The 23,697-nt window shown below is 40.2% G+C and overlaps 1 protein-coding gene across 1 annotated transcript in view; it reads right to left on the reverse strand.

Annotated features, from left to right (window-relative positions):
- Positions 1-1,177: 1,177 nt before the first annotated feature.
- Positions 1,178-23,697, reverse strand: part of LOC140546186 (clathrin coat assembly protein AP180-like) — a 55,343-nt gene continuing 32,823 nt past the window's right edge. The window contains exons 11-28 of the mRNA XM_072669399.1: positions 23,190-23,202; positions 22,861-23,006; positions 22,350-22,432; positions 21,963-21,977; positions 21,319-21,516; positions 17,971-18,051; positions 15,400-15,627; positions 13,601-13,690; positions 11,648-11,716; positions 10,239-10,376; positions 9,727-9,789; positions 8,922-9,095; positions 6,425-6,637; positions 4,993-5,017; positions 4,528-4,663; positions 4,314-4,418; positions 4,075-4,169; positions 1,178-3,511 (exon numbers count right to left, since the gene is read on the reverse strand). Of these exons, the coding sequence (XP_072525500.1) occupies positions 4,083-4,169; positions 4,314-4,418; positions 4,528-4,663; positions 4,993-5,017; positions 6,425-6,637; positions 8,922-9,095; positions 9,727-9,789; positions 10,239-10,376; positions 11,648-11,716; positions 13,601-13,690; positions 15,400-15,627; positions 17,971-18,051; positions 21,319-21,516; positions 21,963-21,977; positions 22,350-22,432; positions 22,861-23,006; positions 23,190-23,202 (1,864 nt within the window). The 3' untranslated portion in view covers positions 1,178-3,511; positions 4,075-4,082. The remainder of the gene's footprint in view (positions 3,512-4,074; positions 4,170-4,313; positions 4,419-4,527; positions 4,664-4,992; positions 5,018-6,424; positions 6,638-8,921; positions 9,096-9,726; positions 9,790-10,238; positions 10,377-11,647; positions 11,717-13,600; positions 13,691-15,399; positions 15,628-17,970; positions 18,052-21,318; positions 21,517-21,962; positions 21,978-22,349; positions 22,433-22,860; positions 23,007-23,189; positions 23,203-23,697) is intronic.

A 23,697-nucleotide genomic window follows, 5' to 3' on the forward strand; every position in this document is an offset into this window, starting at 1 on the left:
AAATCAAAACAGTTAATATGTTTTTTTGGGGGGGACCAAATAAATGTTAATAATTTATACATGAAGTTGTGAGAGGATAAAATTGAAGATAATTTTTTCAATCAAGTTTGTAAACAAGCAGTAGTTCAGCATCACTCAAAAATGCTTACTGTTTTAGTATTCAAGACAAGTCAAATTTGTCAGACATTCATAGAATTCAGTTCTATGACCACATAAAGGTCTACCAGGCGATGACCCCCATTGGTAACACACTCCAATTAAAAGCACATTAAAACATGATCTAACAATATGGTAATGATTTGTGTTACATATAATTGTTACATATGCATTCATAATTTGCATTTATTGATTATTTATTTTGTAATATGGCTTTAATTAATAGTTGTATTATCTAAACTTTATTAATAATAATTAAATATGTATGTAGTCATTCGATACTCATGACTCATGACCATGAAAGTGGACAATTACTAGGTAGTTATGACTGATGTTTTATTAATATTCAGGGATGTACTTGACATTTCGAGTTGGGATGACCTATTTTTATGATCATCCAAGGACTAAGTTAGTATTTATTAAATATTGCTTTTATGTTTTTACAATAAAAAATTATTGTCAGTATGCCACTAAATAAATAGTTAATAATTGAAATGAAAATATTTAACAACGATATTAAAGGTCATTAACAAACCATTAGATGATGCCTTTAGAAGTTGCTGTTTTTCAGGGTGGTTATTATATAGTGTCAGCAAAGTGTTCTATCTGTGTTATTTGTTGTAACAGTCATTTTCATAATTCTGCTGAACACTACTGCTATATAACAACCGGTTTATAGCTGCAGCAAACCGCTACTTAATATCTGTGCCTTTTCTGAACACTGACCAACCATCAACTCGCGTTTCATCAATAATTTAATAATATAAACTTACAAAAATGCATGTGTGTATTTTTAAAAATGGACCGGACCGTCTTTGTGGCTTGCGCTCCTCTTCACATCTCATTTCAATGGCAACAACATAAATAATGGCTGGATAAAATGGATTGCTCTTTAAATGGATAGTGGAATTGATTACAGCTGAACTGTGCTTTTTAAACATGTACAAATTCTTTAGAGTGTTGCATCAATAATCCATAAATCAACCAACAATCAATCAACATAAAAAAAAAACAGACAGCATTTTGATCTTCAGTGTATTTATTGCATCTCAAAAGGCTTACATGCACTGGGTCAGGGAGTCATAAATATCTGAATTAATAAATAAATAAATAAATAAATAAATAGATCTGGGGGGAAAATAAATAAATAAAAAAAGAGATTATCTTCCGCCGTTTCCTACCAATCATTTTTCACAATAACTGAAGGTTTACAGCTATCTGATAGAAGGACAAGCAGAACATGGCCTATGTGGGAGCGAACGATACGGAACTAACTGCACTGGGTCTACACATCATTACCAGTAACACTGTTTAACAGTGAACTCTTCTGGAAACACACACACACACACACACACATCTACCACCTCTGAACAGCCTGGATATGGCCAAGAAAACCTGACCTAAAGCCTTACTGGAACTAGAATAGCTTCAGCTGAGAGTGATTACCAATGAGATCTGGCATTTAAAACCAGTATGAATCTGCCGTGTCTGTAGTCTTTAAAGTCTGACAGTAGCGACTGTGGAGTGACTTTAATCCAGTATGAATTTGCAGTGTGTAGGTTTTACAGTCTGAGGGATAATTATGGGGTTATATAATCTAGTGTCACATGTACAATCTGACAGTAACAACTGATTAGTGGTTTTATTCCAGTATGAATCTGCAGTCTGTAGGTTTTTACAGTGTGAGGGAAATAATTACAGTGTGTTTTAATCCAGTATGAATCTGCCATGTGTGTCACATTTACAATCTGACAGTAATATTTGTGGAATTGTTTTAAATGGTTTTAGTATCAATCTGCAGTGTGTGTGTGTTGTACAGCCTAAAGTTAAATAACTGTAAAGTGGTTTTAATCCAGTATGAATTTGCAGTGCAAACAGCTGAAGTGAAATTACACAGATAGTTTATTCCAAAACTGTCCAGTCAAAGCCAAATAAGGTCCTCTGGGAAGACGGATCTAGTTCCAGTAGGGTTACAGTCCCCAACAGATGAAAACACACACTGCACCTTCCTCCACTACAAACCTATTGTATCGTTCGCCAGCAGATGGTGTGAAATTAATGCAGTTTCAAAATCACACATAACAGACTGGGTTCTGGATCAGCATTGAGGTCAAGTAGGGTCAAACTGGGACAGGACCAAACATTTTTGTCTACATTTATATAAAAATAACATTGACCAATCTTACACTTGGTATTTAAACACCACAAGCAATTATGAAAATCAAAACACCACTGAAACGAAGACAGTGGGAAATTGTGGGGCCCTTGAAACACAGGCAGTTCATAGGGTTTAGCACAGTAGCACTTGTTCTGGACAACCTGGAATCTGAATAATCAAAAACATGTTTTGAAAGCAGGTGACCAAATCTTTTAGGAGCTCCTGCGAAATGCTAACACAAGCTAACAAAGAAATTAACGCAAATAGTCAACCAATTAGCATTATCAAAATGACTGGTGATTATTAGCCTCCGTTCTTTGTTAGTTGTACTAGTATGTTTGGTCAACCTATTCCTTTAAATTCGGGGCCTGTAGAGGTTCTTTATCTAAAATCTTCTATCAAAAAGGCAGAACAGGCAGGGAAAACACATGAGTGACCATCCAAAACAAACAAATGTCCTTGATTGAGAGGGTTTATATATATATATATATCGTTATGTCCAGACGATATATATATAATTTAGAGGCCCAGATTTGATACTCATTTATACATATACTGTGTATGTATATTTCATTAAGTTATACTGAGAAACAAATATGTAGATAACCGATGATGCGAGATGACCAAGCCATAATTTCATAATCAGATTCACGTCAATAAGCTCATCCACAGATACAGAGCGAGATTTTTTTAGATTTTTTTCCCCAACTATATACACAAGTACCTTCTGCATATGACACAATGGTACACGCTGCTCTGAAATGGACATAAATCAGGAAGTGGGACCCTATGACCCCCCCACCCCCCACCACAATAAACTGGGGCACACACACACAGACACACAGGCACACACACACACACTTCATTCAAACTCAGATGCCAACACTGGAAAACCTCTACATACATTTTTAAATTGCTAATTTTGAATCTTTTTTAGGTTTTGTCTCATTTCTGTTAAAACCAAAAAAATGATTACACTGACATAAGCACACCTTCACTTTTTTTGTTTGTTTGTTTGTTTTCATTTGACTTTTTTTTCTACGGGTCACTTCACATTTTGTGCTACGACATTACACAGAGCGGGGAGGAGGAGGGCAGGGGTGTCTGTGTTTTTGGGTTGTGGCTAACTGAAGGTGTGTAAACGATCAGTGGACCCACCACCACTCTCACGTCTCACTGGAGCCCAGCACCAAAACACTGCAAAGAGAAGAAGAGAGTGGTAATTATTAGTCTTTGACCTGAGGAGCCAAAATCAGAAAAACTGATGAGCCAAAACATTATGAGCACTCCCAGATGAAGTGAATAAGGTTCAGTAAGATTCTGGGTAACTGAACAGTCCGCTCTGACGTGGGACAAATGAGGTGGAGGCAGTGTGATGCTCTGGATGACGTTCTGTTCGCAAACCCTGGATCCAAGCAGTCTAGTGGGACATTCATTTGCCCCAATCCTAAATATCACTGAGGACCAGGTAAACCCTTTATTGCCGATGGTTTCCTTGATAGAATAACACCTCCTGTCACATTGCACACTCAGTGATTTGGGAATGGCTTGAGAAACCTGACTAATTTTCCATATATCATTCTGATCAAGTATCTTTGGGCTCCACCTTACAACATACAGGAATTAATGGATACTTCAAATACCACCTTCAGAGGTCTTAGATGGAGGTTATTGGTTGTACACGGAGGAACAACAGAGTATTAAGTAGGTCATAATGTTTTGGCTCATCTGTGTACTTTCACATGTATAAAATATGATACCTGGGATATTACAAGAAGTCTTTAATGTTGAGGTCAGCCAGAGGATCTTTAGTGGGAGGCTTTTTAGGGCTCTGCACTGCTGGGCCTGGAGACAGCTGCGGAAAAAAGAAAACATGAGAGGTTGAGTTATTTGAACATTAGCATTTTTTTTTAAAATTAGTACTGCGAAAAGGTCAAAGGTGGAAAGAATGAGATATTAGTGGTAATGTTCATTATTGTATGTCTGTATAGATATTTACTGGAGCTCCAGGTGCTGCCGCTCCTGCGAAAGGCGGCCTCATCATAGGCTGACCCATCATCATAGGCTGACCCATCATGGGAGCTCCAGCACCAGCAGTCGGAGGCTTCAGAGGTAGAGAGACACAGAGAAATAGAGAGAGAGAGAGAGATATGCCTAAGGTCACACGCTGAACACAAATTTGGGTCATAAAGATCAGAACTCGTTCTCCTCACCATGCTGAATCCAGGCTGTGCTCCAATGGCAGATGGCAAGGTTCCAGCAGGGGGCGCTCCAGCGGCAGGTGAGCCCCAGCTGGTGGGCGCAACCTGTGGAGTCCAGTTAGCGCCGCCGGTCAGCTTTTTCTCGTCCCTGCATCAAAAGTAAGAGCACTCGTCAAGTTCATCAACAAGACCCTCCAGGCCCAACAATTTAATGTATTACTTCCTTATTTATTTATTCATTAAAATCTCCATAAAATAAAGAACTCAAAATGGCCTCAGTTAATGGGACTGAGCTCTAAAGGATTCTTCTGTGGGCCAGGAATTGATTGGTCATTTCACTCTAAACAATTCAGACTACATGAACAGATCAATAACCTAGCTGGTCAGGCTGAGCCATTCACTCAGAAATGGCAGCTGACATCACATATAAACTAGACTATACACACACATACACAGTAAGAAATACCATACTCTTACTTTTTCTGGTTTCCCATTCCCAAATCTGCAAAAAAAAAAGGAAATGGGTCAGAAACTTTTAACCGGACAATCCAGGTCACCATGCATCTTTCTCAGACAGAGGATATTTGGTTTATTACATCACACACAGGGTGGATTATAGTGAACTAGTTATAAATTAAATCATGAGTCAAAAACCTCTGTAAAAATACCTCAAAACAAAAATAAAAGATAAAACCTTGTACAATAAATGCTGTTATTACTGTTTTGTCAGAAGAGACAACTGGTATTATTTTAATATGTGCTTTAAGATGGCAAGATGTTACTAAAACCATTAAACCATTAAACACAAGCTCAGTCAGCTGACAAACAGACAAACACCACAGCTAGTTCAGTTGAACATCTGCAAGCCAGGTTTTTGATTGCTGACTAATAAAGTAGGGTCACAAACACATAATTAAGACTTTTTAGGCTTTAGGTTGCACCCTTAATCTGCACACCTACGTTCCTCTGCTAGCTTGCTAGTTAGGAAGCTTATGACTACAGGGCTAGCAACAATAAACAATGAAAATAAAGTCAATACAACAGAGGTTTCAACCATAGATCATGGCCAGAAAAAGGGATTACTTACATGCATACATTATGTTTAAACTTCTAATGCTAAAGATAATGTTAAGCATTGTAATCCTAAATCCAAAGGTTTTTTTTTTGGTCCATTTTGGTTGCTGACCAAGCATATAAACTTTATATCAACGTTTTAGTGATTCTACGCTGCAGGGATTAATGATGAATCAATAATGCGTTTATAATTGAATGTATATTTGCTATCTGGGATGTTTACATGTAGAGCTGATCAACAGGGTCCAGCCCTTCAGCAAAAAGAGCCAAGCAGCTAGTTACACCGCAAGTGGAGGAGGGCTGACGTGGAAAGTGCCCCTCGACGTGGACAGAACAAAATTAAAATCATGTTTTTTTGTGCATTTTTGAGCCAAATGCTACAAACAATTCATTCTATTCATAGCGATGGTAGCCTGGTCTAGTGTGACTGGAAATAACTGCCAGGCGGCGCTGCAATGATGGTTGCCAAATGAACAGACTTGCCTATGAGGACTTCAGTGGATTATTGGAACTGAAAAATCAGCTCCTTGTTCTCTCCTCCTGCTAAAAGTAGACACTTTTGTAACATTGATATGTTGCATTCACTTCTGTTACACCTTCCAGCTTCTTTATAGTGCTATCATTAACACCACCCTTCTTTAGCTGGCAACTGCTTTCAGATAGTCTTAAGACATTTTTGATGGTCAGGGTGGTTGACCTGGTCATCCAGGGGAAAACTGTGTTGATTGGTTAGCACTTGACCAGCATAACACATGTTTTCATGAGTTTACTGGTCTAACAGCATGACCAACTTGACCAAACCCTAGCCTGAGCTACTGTCTGTTATAGGACATACTTCCGACAAGGTTTGCAAGTGATGAGTCCAGGTCTCCGCTGATGGCTTTGGGTTGCGGAGCTGCAGTGGGCATCATGGTAGGCATCAAAGTGGGCATCATGGTGGGAGCAGCAGCTGGCATTACTGATGGAGCCGGTGTTGCAGCCACTGGGGTCCCTCCGGTACTCTGGGGCGTTATGGTGGGCATGAGGAGGTCACCTAACCCATCAAAAACTGCAGAAACATGGACAACAGGGTCAGCTTAGGACACAGGCACACATTAACACATCAGAATCTCATCACAGAACAGCAGAACTCATTAAGATATAGCATGTTTACCCACACAGAACAGGTAAAACTCTAAAACAGTATATACTAGGTGGAATGTGTCAAACCCACTTAAGAAAAGGGAACAGACTTATACTCCAGTGTTTTTCAACTAAGCCCTGATCAGACTCCCAACCACTCCACAGTTTTAGCTGTTGATAATCATCTGACCACCTGGTCCAGGTGTGCTGAGAAGAAAATGTAAAAGTGAACTAGCTGTGAGTCTCTGAGGGACAAACCTGGTAAACAGTCGTAATAGCAACCATAGAATATACAGCAGGTCATCCTAACAGACACATTTAGTGCATAGCATGCACAAGAAACCCTGATCACTACAAGTCACACACACACATATACATCACATGCTGTACAACACTTTTTATAGCTATTTATCTATTCATGCTTCGCCCACAACATGTTCTTTCATAGTAGCTGTTACTAGGTTGGGCAAGCTTTACAGAATGCTGGTAAAAAACCCCTAATGAGAGACAGCATTGAAGTGGAGCTGAAGAGGAGCTACAATCTCTCATTAGGGTGAAAATTAATAACACTGTAAATGTAGGTATTGTGATATACACTGATGTGGAGCAACAGTCTATCATTAGGGTAAATATTAATAACACTGTAAATGTAGGTATTGTGATATACACTGAGGCGGATCTACAGTCTCTCATTAGGGTGAATATTAATAACACTGTAAATGTAGGTATAGTGATATACACTGAGGTGGAGCTACAGTCTCTCATTAGGGTGAATATTAATAACACTGTAAATGTAGGTATTGTGATATACACTGAGGCGGATCTACAGTCTCTCATTAGGGTGAATATCAATAACACTGTAAATGTAGGTATTGTGATATACACAGAGGTGGAGCTACAGGCTCTCATTAGGGTGAATATTAATAACACTGTAAATGTAGGTATTGTGGTATACACTAAGGCGGAGCTACAGTCTCTCATTAGGGTGAATATTAATAACACTGTAAATGTAGGTATTGTGATATACACTGAGGTTGAGCTACAGTCTCTCATTAGGGTGAATATTAATAACACTGTAAATGTAGGTATTGTGATATACACTGAGGTTGAGCTACAGTCTCTCATTAGGGTGAATATTAATAACACTGTAAATGTAGGTATTGTGATATACACTGAGGTTGAGCTACAGTCTCTCATTAGGGTGAATATTAATAACACTCTAAATGTAGGTATTGTAATATACACTGAGGTTGAGCTACAGTCTCATTAGGGTGAATATTAATAACACTCTAAATGTAGGTATTGTGATATACACTGAGGTGGAGCTACAGTCTCTCATTAGGGTGAATATTAATAACACTGTAAATGTAGGTATTGTGATATACACTGGAGTTGGAGGTGGAGTAACAGTCTCTCACTAGTGTCAACAGCAAAAGTAAATAGCAACAGTATTTACAAAAGAACACGCTTGTGGGAGGAGCCTGTAGAGGGGAGTATCTGAAGCTGAACAAAGGACCTGACAGACACCACACAGTAGCTCCACTGTAACTCTGTTTCAGGAGCTTATACCATTCATTTCAATATCTTTCATTATTCCATTTTCAGGGAGGGAGAGGGAGAGTTGGGAGCTGCAGGTGCGGGACAGCAAGAGGGTAACGACAGGAGCATTCCCAGCATTCCATTCACTAAAATGCCACATAGCTCATGCTGCAAAAGCCTGTGGGGAAAAAAGCTTGGGAACTCACCCCAGAGTCCAAAGAGGACACAAATCAGTGAGTTAGCAGAGTGAGAGAGAAAAGGCAAAGGAAAGAAAGAAAAAGAAAAAGAAAAGAAGGAATAAACGTAGAGAGATTAAAAGAGAAAGAACGAGCGAGTACAAAAGAGAAACAACAGAAAGAGAGAGAGAGAGTAAAAGAGAGAGAGCAGTGAGAGCAGCAGCAGTGCAGTTAACAGAGATGGAGAGCAGATAAAGAGAGAGAAGAAAACTGGCAAAACAGAGAGAGAGAGAGAGGGGAGAGAGAGAGTAGTGTGCACACAGTGCCAGCCTGTCAGTGTAACGTAAGAAAAGCAGTGAACACAGCAGCGGTCATGCAGAAAGCGAAATGCTCAGCATCAGCGCCGCGACACAGCTGGACCCTTTGCTGGCCCTGCTGATCCCTTGACCCAGTTTGTGTTTAACTGTTTATCCCACAGACGGGAGGTGACCTCACCTGACGGGTCGAAACCTCCGGAGGGTGCCGCGGAGGAAGGTGCAGTGTCAGCTGCTGTGGAGGCCGGAGGGCTGGAGGCAAAGGCATCGAAGCCAGACTCCAGCAAGTCAGCCTGGGCTCCGGATGGCACGGGTGCAACCGGAGGGACTGTGGGGGCCACCGGTGAAATTAGACCTGCGGACAGATATCAGAACCAACACATAAACATACATTATAATACACACACACACTCTATAATTAGTACACTTGTGAAAAGTAATTATTTATAATAATTACTATTATTAATAACATAATAATTATAAAAAATAATAATATAAATTACAATAAATTAACATTTATTATAATACAAATATAATTGTATATTATGTGATAAGGTTACAATTGTATACATTCTTATGAATCACATGATAATTAATAATTAATGTAAACTGAATGTATTATTGCAATAATACTAATTAAGGAAATAATAGCAACAGCCAGAATAATGAGTAATCATTAATAACTGTTGAATATGAATAATATTGAGGTTTAATTGTTACAACAACAACAACAATGTAATAATAATATTATTATTATCAATAATAATAATGTTATTGTAATTCTTACAGTTATTATAAATGCTACCGTATATTATTCTAAAAAACATTTAGTTAAGACTATAAAAATTAATAATTACTATAAAATGTAGAAGTTATAACATAAATATTATTATTATTATTATTAATAATAATAATAATAATAATAATAATAATAATATTAATATTACTATTCTGGAAAAAAACTATGAGGACTTTTTTTTTTTTACCTCCAAGGAGATCTCCAGCAACTGCTGTACTTTGAGTCTCAGGAAGAGGGTCCCCAAAAGCATCTAGGATACATCAGCAACCGCAGTCATCAGCAACCACAGCCATGGCAACCACAAGGTCCACAGCATCCACAGCATTTGCAGCGTGCAGCAGGAGAAAGGGGGTAATTAGAATAAACACTGGATAGCGGCCAGAGAGAAAGAGTGAGCCCGCACCACAATTACACTCACAAAGCACAGGGACTATAAAAACCATGAAAATGTTGCATAAACAAGTTCAGGTTTCAGTGTGTTCACTGTGGTGCTGACGGAGTTCGTTTAAACCAGGCTCATTACTGTGTTCCTCCAGATCTGAGATGCTGTAAACTGAGTTCAGTTAATCAGACAGTTAAACCACATAACCACCAACTCTAACTCTAACTACACCTAGACATGTCTCAGACTGTGCAGGTCATGTAGCTGGTCAGATAGTCTGTGTGTGTGAGCTGCATGGTTGTGTGAGGGTCACACACCCAGCAGATCCAGAACAGGAGCCTCAGGTTTGGGAGGAGATGCAGGAGCTGGAGCCGGAGCTGGAACCGAAGCGGGAACTGAAGCTGGAGTAGCGGCTGGAGCAGCAACCAGAGATGGAGCCGGAGCGATGAAGGAGTCTGAGAAAGAGAGGAAAAAGAAGTGAGAGAGGAGAAAGAAAGAAAGAGAGAGAAAGAGTTTCTATTGCAGCAGACTGGGGCAGATGAGGCTGGTTGTGATTAGCATGTTAGCTCTGGGCAAGCATGTTAAAGCACCACAATGTAGCATTTTACCTTAAGATAGCAGCTTGAAAATCACTGTGATGCTAATAATAAGAATATTGAATAGTGAATCATTGCTCCACCGGGCTCGGCACGCTGCTAACTGCAGTGTATCACTTTGGTGAAGCGGGCAGAACAACGCTCGCCTCGCCAGAACTGCGTAACACTGCATAACCCGAGTCGTGTTTGTGTAAAATTCAGTAACATTACTGTACCACGTCAGACCTCACACTTCTTTCACTTTCAGTGATGGTGCTAAATCGCTCAGCTTGTCCAGAACAGCGTATCCTTTAGTGGTGGCTCAACGTTAAATGACACCTCCCTACTGTAGGGGGAGCCCAGAAGCTAGTGTTGCATGATAGCCTGGGTAGGGCCTTAGCTCGCGGTAAGTGCATTAGTTCAAAGTGCATGTTGCTTCATGGTAACTATGAACTAGCATGCTAGCCTTGGCTCAAATGATCCTCCTAGGGTTTTTACATTTTGTTACACTGAATTGGCATCTGAATTAGACTGGCCAACTGGTAAAACTGGTCATACTGATAGAGCTAAACTGCTCAATCAACTTAACCAGCTTGCTTACCAGCACCAGGGCATGTTTTCTTAAGCTTAGACCAGCTTAGATCATCTGAAAGCTAGTGCTGACAATCTAATACTGAACTGCTCCAAAGCTACAGATGGCTAGCCTAATGCTAATATAGCCTACGCACTGAAAGTGGCTAATTAACAAGCTAGCAAACTACTAACTTACTAGCTAACTAGTTCTATGACCAAGTGGGCTGGTCTAGATAAAAGTCCAGGGTTGAATGTAGTTCTCAGTCCCGTCATGCTCCCAAGAACAGGGCTAACACTTAGATGGTCATGCCCAAACGTAGTTGAAGTCCACCTTGAGGTCATCAGCCATTGCTTTTCTTTAAACTTCTACAACAAGCATTTCCACTACTCATCGTAATGAACAGTATCTCATGTGGACAACATGTTTAAACCTATGTAAAAGAAAAAAGTGCAGAGGAACAGAGTCAAATCAAAGTGAAACAACACACTGGGGATATCTGTACAAGCCCAGAAACTGAAGGGAGTAAAGAGAAAAAGAGATCCACAGAGTTGAGAGAAAAGGCTGAGGACACACTCACCCGATAAAAGGTCACCAGTGACTGAAGCCTCAGGCAAGGGCGAAGGCCCCCGAGAGACAGCAGGAAGGTCTTCATCAGAGCAGTAGATAATAGTGACGTTTTTTTGGAGAAAACAGAACGAGCGTGAGGAATCGCGAAAGTGTAGAAAGAACAGCACACCGAATATTCAGACAGACACTCATGCTTCTGGAGGCAAGAACATGCACAAGTCCAAGTTTCACTATGAGGACAAACCAAGACGTGGTGGGAAAAAGAACAGATGCTGGAGGGAGGAAGAAGACAAGACGATAGGAGACGAGACGTTGCCAGACCGCGGTTATAAAAAGGCCGTAGTTAGCGATTCAGTACTCCGGTGACTACGAGTCTGAGGTGCAGTAGCTCATAACTGCAGGTAACAGTGGACTGTGTGAGAGGTGGTTTTTGAGCTGATGCAGTGCTGTAGTACCGAAGTGGATTTCCTATTCTTTAGGTGTCCGTAATCGCCCTCGCAAAGTATCTGGAACTACTTCTTCCAGATATGTATATCCTCACTGTTGAGCAAAAACCACTTGTATCTCCAACAAATTTTAATGGAAGTCAATGTAAAAAGATTTTTGAGCATTTCTATTGGTCCATTCATAATGAATAGAATTTGTATTATGTCAAAAAATCAAGGGGCTCTAAGTGGCTCACTGGTCTAATGCGCATCCACTATGGTGGTTCTTGTCATCAGCGGCCAGTTTGCCATGCTGGCGAAGTCTCCTAGTGTCAGGAGCATTGCTAGTGCTAGGAGGAGATATCAAGGGGTAGGTTAATTGTCAGTATTAAATTGGGAGAAACCAACAATTTTTTTGCGCAATAGTGACAATTTATATGAATTTTTATTTTTCACCAACACTCATTCGTACTCAAGCAACTTAAATATATTTGGCGCTACTCAAATATATTTTCTTAAAGATATTTACATTTAATTTTACAGCTGTCTTGTTTTGTAACCCTAGCAAAAAGAAAAATGCACCTAATATAATACATTGATTAGTAAATATATTGGCAAATGTATGTACATTAAAATATGTACTAAAATATGTAAAACAAATACATCATATTATGATTTCATCAAATGCTTTCATGTAAACTTTGATCTATACAACCAATTTATTTTTTATTAAAACATTACTGTGAATTATACTTTTAGCTACATTTTAGTTTCATTTAATGTAATATACTTTGTGTTTTCAAGTAGAATTTTGCATTGACATTTTTGCAGTGTATTAAAAACAGCTTAAACCACTCTGTAGTGCATAACAAATATATTTGTAAATTCTGTACTACACGTTTTAATATTAAATAAAAAAGTGTAGTACATATGTATATTTGGAACATATTAAAAAGTATACTACAGAATTTACAAATATATTTGTTATGCACTACAGAGTGGTTTAAGCTGTTTTAATACACTGCAAAAATGTCAATGCAAAATTCTACTTGAAAACACAAAGTATGTTAAATTAATTTACTTAAAAAGTACAGACAATACAAAACATTTTTGTAGAATTAAAGTATAGATAATATATATAATTTTAGCACTTTTTAAATGCACTCATTATTATTGTGGCTACAAGTACACTTTAGTGCATTGTAGCATAATAAAGTTATGGGTTAATGAGTCTACTTTTTTCACTAGGGAACACAAACACAAATTTCGGCTTCAAAATGTGTCTTGGGTCATTTTCAAATGTAAAACTTGATATCGATCAAGTTTCAGGTTCAAGGTTGTGCTATGACGCTGTGCTGTGTGTTAGTTTGAGCTCTCATAAAGCCAACATTTCCAAAATTCTGAAACAAGCAAAAACACTTGAAGGCATGAATCTCTACACCCCAGATTTACAGCCAACAGAACCCTGAATTGCTAACTGCAGGCACTCATCACCACGGCAGACGTTGGACAGAGGAAAGTGGAAACGTCTCCTGTACCTGCACCAAACAGGTCTACGTTAGCAGTGGGTGTAACGGCAGCTTTGGACTCTGTGGTGGCGCTTTGCTCAGGCACAGAATCAAACATATCTACGAACAAGGACACACATGTGCATTACGCTTCAAAACCTGCGCATCATATATTATAACGCCATCTGGTTCTGAGAGACACGGAAACATTCACAGGAGTGAAGCAAACAGAGCTCGCATTAGTCACACAAGTGCATTGGCATCTTCTATGCAAAACATACTAAAAGAAATCCAAATAAATAAACAGTAGATCAAAAGTGCACTAGAGTGCTGGGAACAAGACAGGAATTTTTCTCCCAAAAACGCAGGCAATGCTAATAATGAATGACAGCCAGTAGCTATGTTAGCCATATTAGCATTTTTGGGTGAAATAGTCCTTTTGTTTAGCAGGCAAACCCTGGATGAGAGGGGTTTGATAGTGGCAGTGCAAGACAACTCTCCATTGGTTTGACCAAAGGAAGTGCAATTCTACAGGCCACACGTGAATCTAAGACTTTGACCACCTGTCCAACAACACAAGCTCTCCAGGACACTGTTTTACGACTCGCATTACTTTGGAGATAAAAGTACTAAATTATTAGACTTAATTCAATACACAAACAACCATCAGACAATACATTCAGCAGACTAGAAACAAGTATGTCGCTTGTGATTAGTGTATTACAGTAGCTCAGAGCTAGCATGTTGGCTTAGGGCCTTAGCTCATGGTTAGCATGTTGGTTCCCATTTACCACTTCAACTCATGGTGTGTGTGACTGTGGTCATTAGATTAGTTAGACTGTAGTGCCAATCACACAGTGCCTTAGAATTTGTTGTTGTTAGAAAATGTGTTGTCAGCTTCATGTTGTATTTAGGTCTGTTTTGGCCGTTATGCTGCTTCTTGAAGCAATTATGACATCAAGCTTAGATTAGTAAGACTGTAGTGCCCTAGACTATGTTTAGCATAGCAGTTTGTGGTTAGCGAATTAGCTTTTTGAAAATGCTCAGGTGGGTGGAGGTGTTTGAAACTGATCTCCAGGGTTAAGGTCTTTGAAAATGCTCTCCAGAGTGGAGTTTTTAAAAAAGGCTCCAGGGTGGAGGTTTTTAAAAATGCTCTAGGGTGGAGGTTTGTGAAGAGTGTAGGTCATATACAAATGTTCCAGGGTAGAAGTTTTTAAAAATGTTTTATGGTGTATATATGCAGAAGTTTGCACATCCCTGTTCAAATGACATGTTGTGTTGGTGTTATGCCTGTAAATAAGATAATAAATCATCTACAGGAAACTTGAATCTGACCATTTCTGCACAATTTAGACACACTTTCTATTTATTTACTAAAATTAACATATTGGAAATAAATGGAACTTTACATGAATTTGTTGCATATTAAAATGTGCAGAAGTGTGTTTCTGCAGAGGATGTGACTTGTTTACACTCCAACGATCAAAATCAACGATGCAAATATTTGATTATTAAATAAATAGTATATACTTACAATATATTACATCATGGGACGGCTTAGATAAGCTCAGTTTGGTTTATCAGGTGGTCAAGTTTGCGATTCAACTTATTGCCCTTTCTTTTAATAATGTGAATAAATTCATCAAAACAATAGAAATGATAGCAAAATAATAACTGTAATAATGTAGGGAAAGCCGGCTAAGTTATTAGTCATAATGCAAAGGAATGAGAAGTGAGAGAGAGAGATAGACAGAGATAGAGAGACAAATAGACAGAGATAGAGAGATAGAGAGAGAGAGGTAGAAAAAGAATGAACGCAGACTCTTTACCACCAAAGATGTCTAGTGGCGGAGCAGCCGCTGACTCTGTGGCTGTGGTTGTGGTGGGGGTGGTGGGATCAGCAGGGGCGCTGGGGGCAGCAGCGGGGTCACTGGGGACGATGCTCGGCTCTCCGTTAGCTGGGCTTTCTGCAGCAGTGCTGCCCTCTGCTGGCTTCATGGCAAAAAGGTCCAGCTCTGGAGCAACTTCCACACTCCCTTCAGAGGGAGCCCAGGGGTCTTTGGGGTGGGGTGGGGGGAATGGTGGGAGAAATGGAGGGCAGATGGTGGGGTGTTTAAAAACAACAAATGCTGCAAATAAAGAGGCTTACTGAAATCGCACGACTTCAGGAGAACCAGACGTCAGGGAGACAGGAATGAAATGGTTCTAAAGGGCTCATATTCTCCATGTTTGCGTCAAGCAGAAAAGGTTCAGTTTTCTGAGATATGAGCCCTTTAAAACACGTACAGTCACTGTACAACAACAGTAACTGATGCCTTTCACATTATCACTACAACCGTAAACACAGTTTGGCTCCCCTTAAAAAAGCGAAATGACCATCAATTAGTACTAATTAAACATATTGGTAAAGACACCTAAAAAAAGACTAGGGTTTTAGTCCTCTTTATGCTGTGTGGAATAAACAATGTCATGTGTACTTGTCACAGTCATATGCCCAACAATCTTGTGGCGCAGCAAGGGCACACAACAAAGGCTGTGTGAAAATAAAGTGAAAGGCCTTCACACACCGAACACTGTTTATTTGTGTGATTTATTCACACTGGCGTCACATAACACAATATAATATTATCTGAAATATTTCTGCGTCCATGGGGACAGCTGCCGTGGCGACAACCAAGATGACCGACTGGATGTGTCCCAGCATCCAGATCTTTTTGACAAACGTCAAAACTAATCCTAACTCTAGTGTGTGTTTAATGTGCAGTTATTGAGATCAGACGGCGTTTACTGTGAGTTTAGCGAGCATACGTGTGTTTAGTGTGCTTAAATGTGTGTTTTGCTAGTGTGGACCCCAGGGTGCAAACTCAGTGGGATTTGGAACGAGGTTCAGGGTGGCTTGAGGAGGGTCCATGAAGCCTTGCCCTACTTAGCTTAGGTGAACGATGAGATGAGAGGGAGGAAGCTGGTGTTGGTGCAAAGCTGGAGTAGACATAAGTGGAGTAGAATTGTGAGGTATATATAGTCGACTAGGCGTGGTCCATCTCCCAAATCCGTATTTCATCATTTTACTTAGTCTGTGATCATTTAGTTTAATGTGCACTTTATGTGTTTAGTATGTGTTGTGTGTTAGTGTACATTAAATGTGTGTTTATGTGTGTTTAAATGTGAGTTTGGTGTGTTAATAATGTGTGATAATTGTGCTTAAGGTACTCTTTGTGTACACACTCTAGTGTGTATTTAGTGTGTGTGTGGCGTTAGTGTGTATTTAGGGTGTGTCAGTGCGTGTTTGGTGTTAGTGTGTATTTAGTGTGTATTTCGTGTGTGTTTGGTGTTAGTGTGTATTTAGGGTGTCAGTGCGTGTTTGGTGTTAGTGTGTATTTAGGGTGTGTCAGTGCATGTTTGGTGTTAGTGTGTGTCAATGCATGTTTGGTGTTAGTGTGTATTTAGTGTGTTTTTAGGGTGTCAGTGCGTGTTTGGTGTTAGTGTGTATTTAGTGTGTATTAGTGCGTGTTTGGTGTTAGTGTGTATTTAGTGTGTGTCAGTGCGTGTTTGGTGTTAGTGTGTATTTAGTGTGTGTCAGTGCGTGTTTGGTGTTAGTGTGTATTTAGTGTGTTTTTAGGGTGTGTCAGTACGTGTTTGGTGTTAGTGTGTATTTAGTGTGTATTTAGTGTGTGTCAGTGCATGTTTGGTGTTAGTGTGTATTTAGTGTGTTTTTAGGGTGTGTCAGTACATGTTTGGTGTTAGTGTGTATTTAGTGTGTATTTAGTGTGTGTCAGTGCATGTTTGGTGTTAGTGTGTATTTAGTGTGTATTTAGGGTGTGTCAGTGCATGTTTGGTGTTAGTGTGTATTTAGTGTGTTTTTAGGGTGTGTCAGTGCGTGTTTGGTGTTAGTGCATATTTAGTGTGTGTTTGGTGTTACTGTGTAATTATTGTACGATACTGTGTGCGTAGTGTGTTATTCTAAATATTCTCTGCTTTATTTACGCGTCATGTCTGTGTGTTAAGTGTGTGACGGCCTTCACACCAACACTGTATCCCTCTGATCAGCTTTCAGCTTTCCCCTTAATACAGTGCAGTTTGACTGTCAGACTGAATCGGACTGACTGAAACACAGGTGGAGTTAAAGGTGGAGGGAGAAGAGAACAGAAGAGGGGCTGTCCTGATGAGTCTTACTATGAGGATAGTAAGAGGAGGCGGCGGGGGGAGCTGAGCGCAGCGCGAGCATCTTCAACTACTTAAGCCATGTGATCAAAGCAAAAACCGCAGGAGGTGTGCGGATGTAGACGTCAGATCATCCACACACACAAACTAAGACTAGTGTAACCATGTTCTATCACACCACACTCATTCTCACACACACACACACACACACACACACTAATCCCGGCGTTTGCACCCACCAGATCCGGCACATGCATCGGCAGCGGCTGCAGGAGGCCCGCCATCAGCTGGCCCGTCGCCTGGGGAGGGGGCAAACGCGTCTGCAGCACCACACAGGCAAAACAAACAAACAAATCCAGCCAAAGAATAGAGAGGATGAAGAGAGAGAGAGAGAGAGAGAGAGAGAGAGAGAGAGAGTCAATGCATAAAATCAGAGCCTGACAGTAAGCAGGAAAAGAAAAGGTGCTCCATGCAGCTTGAAAGTTTTTATCCCAAACATAGAGTACTGTGCAAAAATGGCATACTTATCTCAGCAGTGAGAGTGTCTACATGAAATTAACTCTATATAACATTAGAATAAACCCAAACAAACATAAAGTCAGTGGTCAGTGAGTGTCTACCCGTAAAACTCTATATAACATTAGAATTAACCCAAATAAACATAAAGTCAGTGGTCAGTGAGAGTGTCTACATGAAATTAACTCTATATAACATTAGAATAAAGCCAACCAAACATAAAGTCAGTGGTGAGTGAGAATGTATACCTGTAATTAACTCTATATAACATTAGAATCAACCCAAATAAATATAAAGTCAGTGGTCAGTGAGAGTGTATACCTGTAATTAACTCTATATAACATTAGAATCAACCCAAATAAACATAAAGTCAGTGGTCAGTGAGAGTGTCTACATGAAATTAACTCTATATAACATTAGAATAAAGCCAACCAAACATAAAGTCAGTGGTGAGTGAGAATGTATACCTGTAATTAACTCTATATAACATTAGAATCAACCCAAATAAATATAAAGTCAGTGGTCAGTGAGAGTGTATACCTGTAATTAACTCTATATAACATTAGAATCAACCCAAATAAACATGAAGTCAGTGGTCAATGAGTGTGTCTACCTGTAATTAACTTTATTTAATATTAGAATAAACCCAAACAAACATAAAGTCAGTGGTCAGTGAAAGTGTCTACATGTAAAACTCTATATGACATAAGAAGATTTCCTTTAAGTTGACACACTCACACACATGAAAAAGAAATGTTTATTTGTTTACTAGTATTTATTCTAATGTTCAAGATTTCTGAACACTGATTACTGTCCAGATAGATGTAAATTGCTTTACACATTTTCTCAGATTTTGCACAGTGCTGAAGTCGATCAGCCAAAACATGTTTGGTGTCTGGAGTCTGCTTCTTTAGTTCTCATGGGAGCTGTGAGGCTTATGTAAAGCTAACTACATTAATTAGCTAACAGGTTTTGCTAATTGTAGCTACCATCAGCATTATTCAAAATCCATGGCTTAACAGACCTGGTCATGTGGTTTCACACACTGTGTGACGAGTTTCGAAACAGACGAAATTCAGGCTTCAGTACAGCTGCATGTTTTAAACAAGACCACCACATACACCATTCGTGTCAGACACTGTGACTGTGAGCACATATACGGTGCGGTGGACAGCCATTGCTGTGGCGCCCGGGGAGCAGAGAGGATGAAGGGCCTTGCGGTAGCTTGTTGAGCCCGGGTATCGAACCCACAACCCTGTCATCAATAGCCCGGAGCTCTAACCACTGAGCCACCACTGCCCCGTAAGCCCCATAATGTTGATTTAACATGCAGTATATATCCAAATGTTTGTGGACACCTCTCCTAACAAATGCATTCAAATACATTAAGTCGCACCCATTGCTGACACAGCTCGACACATGCACGCACACAGCTTGTCTAGTCCTTGAAGAGACGTACTGCCAAATGGGTCTCTCTGGAGCAGATAAACATGAACCTAATGGCACCATGTCTAATGTCAGGCCTGAGCTAGAGCAGGATAGGGCAAAAGCAGGTTCTTTTTAATACCCTTGATTTTGGAAGAAACAATGAGTGTCCCAATACTTTTGTCCATATAGTATAATTCAACCCATGTTTATAGATAACAGTGAGTCACACAGTGTCAGAAACCACAAAATTATAATCTGTCTATTACAGATTACTGAACACCCCTATGAGTTTTGAGGAGAGTGAGTGATGATGCAGTCAAGTATTTATCACCATGCTAACCATCTGCTAACTGGTGCTACATATTAGCAAAGTTAGGTAATTGGTGCAGTTAGCTACATTAGCAAAGCTAATGTAAAAGCTCCAATGTAGAACTCAAAAAATAAAAAAAAACATCAGCACCAAACTCCAGTCTATGTTTGGGGTAAGTGGGAAACCTCTGTCAATCAGAAAATCAGGTAAGATATTCTTTCAGGCTTGCACAGACATTGGTGTCCTGTGTCCACACCCACAGAGCAGTGACCTGCACACTGTCCTGCCTGTGTGACACCTGAAAAGCAAAGCTCAGAAACAGACAGGCCGGCCTAAATGACTTAAAGTCTTTGACTGTCTGTCTGTCTTCAGCAGCAGGCAAGAAGCTGGTGGCATGTTTGTGCTTTAGTAAGCACAATATGATTCAGTCACCTGTTGATTAAACAGCACAGATTTAATCAACCAGCTGTTGCGCTACAGAAGAGCTGCGTTTGGAGAATAATGGAGGCCATAAAGAAAAAAAATCAATAAACAATTAATTAATTCTATTAACTAGAATCATTTGTGTATAAACTCTCTCTGACGGTTAAACAGGTACAGTAGCAGTCAAAGGTTTGGACACACAGGCTTCGAATGGCTCAGCAGATTAAGACACTGACACTACAGCCCAAGGATGAAGGCGGAATCTCAGGTTATGCTACTTCGCCATCAGCAGCCGGAGCCTGAGAGAGCACAATTGGCTATGTTCTTTCAGGCTGGGTAGAAAGCAATCTCTCCCCTCATCACTCCCATTGTGAGGCTGGTCGGCACAGGTGGTTGTTAGCTGATGTATCAGAGATGGGGAGCACGTCTGAGAAGACTGACTGCCTAGTATTGCTGCATCTGTGGCAGTTCGAAAAGAGGCGGTGAATGACTTTATCTGTATTGAAGAAGACATGTGCTTGTCTTCACCCTCCTGGGATTTTTCCCAATTTCCTCCCCAGTTCAGCCACTGCAAGTTCCAGAAACATGTTAACGCTAACTGCGATGTTCCATAAAAGATAGTTTCACTGTTTCTGAACCTCTAGAAAACTTAAAGCCTAGTAAACAGAAAAGCAGGGGTCATCACTGAAAAAGAGTTATAGGCATCCCCAAACCTTAGACTGATAACACAACCACAATGGCACCACCTTTAGTTATGGCCTTCAGCCTGTCTACACTATAGCCTGTGCTACCGTAGGTTTTCTCATAATTTGATTGGATGGGAGCAGGTGGTCATTAATCTAGCCTAGCCTAATCAGGCCTATCAGTTTAACACTGACTGTAGCCCGCCTCCAGGGAGAGGCTGACTGACCTCCGAACAGGTCCATGTCTGAGATGGAGGTGGTTGGGGCAGGTGTGGACAGCGAGGCTGGAGCTGCTGGAGCAGCAGTGCTAGCATTAGCGTTAGCCACAGGTTCCGCTGAAGCCGCGGCGCCTGCCTCTGCAGAATTAGCCAGAGCAGTGGAGTCAGTTTCAGACAGCAGAGCTGCAGCAGGAGCTGAAAGAGAGTCTGGAGGGAGTGAGAGAGAGAACGCAAGTGGAAGAAAAGTAAAGAGAAGAAAAGAGAACAGACGATAGGAGGAGAAGAGAAGAAAGGAGAAGGCAGAAGGTAAGACGAGAAGATAATGCGAAGAGAGAGAAGAAAGAAAGTCAGAACAGAGGAGAAACGCAGAGAAAAAATAATAATAGATTAAGAAATAAGAGAAGAAAGGAGATGAGGAGAGAGTAGAAGAGAAGAGAAGCAAGGGGGAGAGAAGAAAGGAGAAGAAAGGACATAGGAGGAGAAGAGAAGAGTTTGGTGAGAATCTTTATCACTCAGGCGAAATGCTTAGAAAGGCCACGTATATGTCCCACATATACATCCTCTATATGGTTGGTGCTTCTGATATAATTGCCAGTGAGAGTCGCTATGATGTAGCTGGTTGTAGTAAATATGTATTTAATGCCTCTACTTACCCTCACCCAGAAGATCTGAGCAAACAGCAGAGAGAAAGCCAAACACAGAGGGATGAGAGGAGAAGTGACCAGGCATGAAGAAAAATACAGAAAAAGAAAAGTGTGTAAAACAAATTTACACACACTAAGACTCAAAATCCTGGTAAGTGATTTTTTACAGAGCCTGTTTTATTCACCTATGGGTGAATTATTAGATTGGGTGCTCAACTGTGAAAGACAGATAGCGAGCATGTGTATGTGTGTGTGCTGTTAAAATTAGTGTGTAAGGGGGGAAACTAGTGTTAGAGGGAAAGAGGGAGATGAACAATTGAAAATAATTATTGTTAGAAAACTAAACTGTACAAAAAACTAGGGGTCAAGAGCTCAGAGAGAAAAAAACAGGCGTACCTCCCCATGATGCTGTGGGAGCTGCTGAGGCGCCTCCGCTGGGGGCCAGCAAATCAAAATCCACCAAATCACTAAACCCACTGCTGCGAGAGAGAGAGAGAGAGAGAGAGAGAGAGAGAGAGATTAATATGTGAACACTATTGTGTGACGCAGTTATGTAGTAGTAGAGTGATGAAATGATGGAGGAGTAGAGTGATGGAGCGATGGAGGAGTATGGTGATGGACTGATGGAGGAGTAGAGTGATGGAGGAGTATGGTCATGGAGTGATGGAGTAGTAGAGTGATGGAGTGATGGAGGAGTATGGTGATAGATTGTTGGAGGAGTAGAGTGATGAACGATTATGGTGATGGAAGAATATAGTGACAGAGTGATGAAGGAGTATGGGGATGGAGTGATAGAGGAATATAGTGACAGAGGGATGAAGGAGTATGGTGATGGAGTGATAGAGGGATGAAGGATTATGGTGATGGAGTGATAGAGGGATGAAGGAGTAGTGCAGTGAAGGCTCACTTTGCTGCTGCTGCAGGTGGTGCTGCTTTAGGCTCAGCTGCAAGAACCTGAGGGACAACAGCTGCTGCACTGACCGGCAAAGAAACAGCATCGACTGTCTTCACAGGAGTACCAGCAGGAGTGCCGTTACTGGCTGCAGACACTTTCTACACCGATACACACACACACAGCAGCATTACCATATATATTTATTTAACATATTGTAATATTCCATGGAATACTATTGTTTATTAAATCACATATTTAAAAATATACTTACTGTAACAATAAACATGCGTACTACATACTCATACCATGTTTTATTAAAGTTATTAGATTGAATTACTTACCTTAGTTGGTGACCTAAAAATAGAACATATGAGAATTTATAAACCGGCAAAATGTGTCATGATCAACAAACACACAGCCAAAATGAAATGTGTGAACTGGCTACGAAGGAAATGCAGCTCGGTAGCAAGCAGGAAGACCAGGCATTAATCAGTTTACAACATAAATACCACCATATCAGTACATCTCCTTAAACAGTCTCCTGAAATCTTCTGTTAAGATTTCACTCTTAAAAAAGAACGCTATTTTTGGCTGGCATGCACAGCTACTGAGGTCGTTACAAGACAAATGCTGAAAGATGCTGATATGAACTCCACAGAACAGCAGAATTCAAATCAGACACCAAAATATAGCAAACTGAACGCAATCCGTTTGGTCAACACTGATTAGGGTTGTTGTAATCTGGCACAAATGTAACTATTACACCGTTACACTGGACCAAAAATGACATTCACACCAATTCTATAGATCTGCAGCAACCTGAACTTCATTCTTCTGGATCTAAAACTG

This window comes from Salminus brasiliensis, chromosome 23, assembly GCF_030463535.1.
Source record: "Salminus brasiliensis chromosome 23, fSalBra1.hap2, whole genome shotgun sequence".
Lineage (NCBI taxonomy): Eukaryota > Metazoa > Chordata > Actinopteri > Characiformes > Bryconidae > Salminus > Salminus brasiliensis.